Raw genomic sequence first — 5,000 nt, 5'->3', positions numbered from 1 at the left:
TAATTAGGCCTCAACAAACATTTTTAGGCCTAAGGTTAGCTTTTATGATTGTTTAGGGTTCTTTCTGTATTGGTAAAACAATGACCTTTGACCTGTGTTTTGTACCTGCCGGGCTTTGCCCTTCACAAATCCTTTTTTGACACCTGGTTGGTGGCTGGAGGAAAAATGAGTGTACTGAAAGGTTTCAGTCAGCTTGAAGTGTTTTTTTATATCCAGAATGGATTGACTTTGAAAGCCTCTGCCTTTGTATACAACAGTGTCTAGAAATGTGGCCGTAAATTTGATGGTAGCGTGGTGTGAGTTTGCTTGTGTGATGAACTTGTCTATGTCCGGTTTGCTGACATCTGACAACCAAAAAATGTCGTCATTGTGTCGTTTCCAAATCCTTGGCTTTATGACGCTTTTGCTAAGAATAGGTGTCTCAAGATCGGCCATAAAGATATTTGAAAAGGCGACGGCCATTTTAGTACCAATGGCAGTACCGTGAATTTGTGGATAGTTCTTTCCACTGAACTGGAAAGAATTCTCTTTGAGTATGAGTCTTAGCATTTCTTTGATATAGTTTGTGGGGATTGGAGGGTTATTTTTGCAAAAGTTTTTGTATGCTTTGCATCCTGTAGTGATTCCCTCTTCCTGTGGTATATTTGTTTATAGACTTGTGACGTCAATCAATACAAGGAAAGTTTGCTTTCCTATCTTCATCTCTTCAGTGAAATTGAGGAAATCTGTAGAGTCTTAAAGTCATTTGCAGCCTGCATTTCCTGCCGGAAAAGTTGAAGACATAATGGACTGCTTTGTCTCCTTTCATGGTGATGTGTCCTGAATGAAGCTAGAAAATTTGGCACTTGTTCCATGTGAAAATGTGTTGACCAAACGTTGAAGTACTCAAAAATATTAAAATGTCAATCACACTTCTGAAAGTAATACTGTGGCTTTAGAAGGACTGTATGTGGGCGATTATTCTCATTTTGGTAGGGATTAGACGGAAAAATATGTCCCCTTATCCTTGTTTGGTTTTACTTTGTGGCTAATGCCCCATGTTTCCCCGGGGTGGGGGTTTACAGTTACAGGTACAATAAATTCTTCAGCTCCAGTGGTGTTACTACCAATATTTATTTTAAGGTAGAGATATAATTAATTGAACTTATAGCCCAACATAATTTACAAATGTTACTGCCAATGTAAAAAGACACTCAACTGACAAAAATGAAAACCCAACGACAGGGCTGTCAACTCTCCCGGATAATCGGGGAGACTCCAGATTTATCGATTTTGGACCGTATCTGCTGGTCTCAAGATTACGGTCTGAAATCTCCCGATTAATCGCCGAATTTTGTCATTTCTAGTTAAAACTGACTTTCACAAAACCTTTATTACAAGATCCTCCAAACTGATCACGAACGAGCATTTACCTGCAAATTCCAACCCGACTTCTGCAGATAGCACATTGCTACGGTATCCTCAACTCCCGTCACAGCCATAAATTGCTCAACTATATCAGTGATATCGTCACCCTCGGCCATTTCAGCAACTTTCGTTTCTTCCTGCAAAAATAATTTTAAAATTCACGGGACCCCTGACGAATCTACCAACCAAGAGCGGGAAATATTGTGTAACCAGGCCTATTTCTAGGGAAGCCTGGGAATTTTCGTACCGGTATCCCAAAACATACATATTCGAGTGTAGAAACCGGGTGTAGCAAGCGGCCGATTCACTTCACCAAGGGAAATTCGTATTTGTCAAGAAGAGGTAAAAGAATTTTGTTTGCTGGGAGTGAAGTTCATATAGGCAAAAAAGTTATATTTAAACAATGGAAAGCAACTGTCCAGTCCCTGATTTAACTGTTAGAATTTTGGTTCACATTGAGGCCATCCTGTGAGATAAACTGCACCAAAACCTAATGAAAAAATGTTTATTTAAGTCGGCGATTTTGAACGGCGATCTTCGTGTTTGAGCGTCGTCTAGATATCTTTTAATCTTACACTGCACTGTTGTATTTTGTTTCGGTTTCGTGACGTGACGTGACCTTAGTGGATGTCTGCTCTGTATTTCGTGACGAAATGGGGAACCGTTTTTATCTCCGGGTATCATGACAGGAAAGGTGCATAAAGCGGTCATTCACTTGTTTCAGGGAAAAATACACTCCTAATACTCCTTTTTTTACCTGCAAGGTTTGCGACTACGCCAGGAGTCACTAAACTTTTTATTACTTATCTTGAAGAGGTTTTTCTACGCGGCTTATTCAGCTTATTGCATCTTTTGAAAATTTATAATTATCGTGTAAGTAAAATTCTTCCAATGAAAACCTTAAATTCCCTAGGTAAGGCTAGATAGGTTGAAATCAGGCTGTGTATTTTCAAAGGACAACAACATACCCAAGAAGTGCGGTGTAAATGTTAGTAGGTTTGAGACGTCAGTTGCACATCATATCCTGGCGGGTCCTTAGTTTTATTTTCAGTGCTGAAGAAATTATTCGCCCGCGAAATAAGAACTTCAAATTTCAGGCAAGTGGATGCCTAAATTTCTTTACGTTCCTTGCAAAAACTCGACATTTCATTGCAAAGTAAATTCCGAGGATAGTTTACCTACTCTTTTTACAACCTAAAACGCGAGAACTGTCCTCAGTGTTCAGTGCAAGTTATTCTCAACATCGAACGAGGCGCTGTCCTCTGAAATCTAGTTTTGAAAGAAATGGATTTTTAGGGGGATAACTTAACAGGAATGGCGTTTAAATTCGTAAAAGGCCGTTTGCGAGAATCTATACTTTACCATTCTTTTCATTTGCAATCAGATCAATTCAACAGCAGATATAGCAGACCCTTGAGCTTGATTTGTGATTAATGTTACATGGGCTGACCTTTTGTCTCCACCATCAACAATCTGTTACCCTTACTGATTTTTTAAAAGTATATATTTTGTGCTTTATAAGAAATCCGTTACTTGATTGGTATCTTCCTTGCCTTCTGCCATTCTAAGATAATCCAGAACTTCGTTTGTCATGTCAAATTCCGATTCTTCAACAGCAATTTATTTTGCCTTCAAACGGAGGAGAGGATCTCACTCGATCCAAATGTCATCGTTTGAAGATTTTATATCAGGGGGGAAAAACGAGGAATTGTATGTATGCTTTTATGGACAATTGGCTCAATGTTCAGAGGTAACCTTCCAGCGAGTTAAAATTTCGTAGGCCTAATGCTTGGTTAGAAAATAAACTCCCATGTAACATTTTCTAAAAATCGGTCGTATTTCTACACAATTTGTATATTTTTAAGTAGAATTTGCTAGTTGTCTAAGTAGATGCACCAATTTTTGTTCAATTCACCTCGTCATTCCCATTTTTAAATACATCTCTTCCGTCCAAAAATTATACCTTGTCAGAATTGTTGACAGCCTAACTTGTACTTGCATTAAATTTTCATAACGTCAATTGATCCTTGGATAATTGGTTCGTTGTTCCAAAGTGTTGAAAACTTAGAAACACGGATCTGAAAAAATTATGAACTAAACACTCCCAGGAGAAGATCAAAGGTCACGTGTTTGGCTCGCTGCCGACAACTCCCGTTTGAAGATTAAAGACAGAGATCAAAACATCGGTGCGTTTCACATGGCAGTATTGCCTTTCTGGGTCTGTGATCTGATTTGTTAAATTAGACCGTGATTCGAACCAAACCAAAACTACGGGAGACCTGTTTTGGTATGACGTAATATAATCTTCGATACGCCATTGATTTTCTTCACGGAACAGTCGGCCCGTACTTTCAAACAGTTTACGCTTGTTAACTACGAGAAATTTGAAAGAAAAATCTAGACGCAACAATGATTCGGAGTTTAACTGGTTAATGTTTGGTGTACCCTTCATTTTCAAACGGAGCGATCGTTTGCAGTTCACTAAACTGTATGGTGGTCATCGATCAGCAATCACCATGAAGATATGCATACGGTTCGCTTTCCAACCATAAAAACCAAGACAATCTTTACATTTTTCACTTTAGGATTTCTGTGCCTAGCTGGTAGGTATTCTTACGTTGCTGTGAAGCGAACAAGGCTTGATTAGGAGGTTAAGATCTTTTCTTACGAAATCTCTTTGCAGGTACATTTGCAAGTTTTGACTACTCGAGATCGACGTTAACCTGTGAAAGAAAGGACAAAAACATAAGTTATGCATTCATCTCTGGACACGAAAAGCTTTTGCGTAAAGGAGTACGCCTCCTTAGTTCCGTAACAAATTTTCATGGCTGTGTTTCGCGTTGCTGTGAATTAACATGGTGCCAACATGCCGTTTTGTTGCACGGGAATTGCTTCGGGGAAGATTGTCGGAATCGTTCATGTTTGGATGGACAATCTCGAGACCCGCACAACCATTCTTCAGGTATGCTTAATATAGCTTGAGATGGAAATACCCAGAAAAGTAGGACAGAGTTTGGTCCTTGGATCGTTTGATTGTATTCCACTTTGTCCAAAGAAAACTGACTTTATCTTTAATGTTAAAACTGCACGAAACATGATCAACAAAATGTTCCGAAACATGACTATTTCTCAAAAACAGGTTAGTTTCTCGTAGCCTTTGGCAACGCTTCATGTGTTTTAAAATTTTATCTCTATTTGTCTCCATTATTTGTCTCCATTATAGATCTCTTAATGGTTTCTTTTTTCCAAGTTATAATCATGACGCGGTGGATTAAGAACTTATGATCTAACCGAAGTGGAATTAAACAAGCGAAGAGTAAAGCGAAAAGAACCCTTAAAACGTTGCTCGCGCGGAACAAATACATGCTTCCTAGGAAAAAGTCGCCTTTTAAGTGCCCGTCGTTTTCTACCAAAAAATCGCAAGCGAATGACATCGATTAAACTATGCAATATTTTTCGGCATTGATTTTATCACGTATACTAAATTCTGGTATTTTTCAATTTGCGATAAAATTGGAAGAAAAATATCGAAAAAGGGGAAAGTATTACATGACACTATTGTTTTCAGGGGTTTTAAATGATCCGCTAGGAAC

The 5,000-nt window shown here is 38.6% G+C and overlaps 1 protein-coding gene across 1 annotated transcript in view; it reads right to left on the bottom strand.

Moving 5' to 3' along the window:
* LOC138004297 (tyrosyl-DNA phosphodiesterase 2-like) overlaps window positions 1–1,619 on the bottom strand; it is a 10,974-nt gene extending 9,355 nt beyond the window's left edge. Inside the window, exon 1 of the mRNA XM_068850771.1 lies at window positions 1,413–1,619. Within this exon, the coding sequence (XP_068706872.1) occupies window positions 1,413–1,523 (111 nt within the window). The 5' untranslated portion in view covers window positions 1,524–1,619. The remainder of the gene's footprint in view (window positions 1–1,412) is intronic.
* Between the last annotated feature and the right edge of the window lie 3,381 nt (window positions 1,620–5,000).

Source organism: Montipora foliosa, chromosome 5 (genome assembly GCF_036669935.1).
Source record: "Montipora foliosa isolate CH-2021 chromosome 5, ASM3666993v2, whole genome shotgun sequence".
NCBI classification, from domain to species: Eukaryota; Metazoa; Cnidaria; class Anthozoa; order Scleractinia; family Acroporidae; genus Montipora; species Montipora foliosa.
The sequence above is the reverse complement of the archived record's forward strand: the minus strand, read 5'-3'. Positions and strand labels throughout refer to the sequence as shown.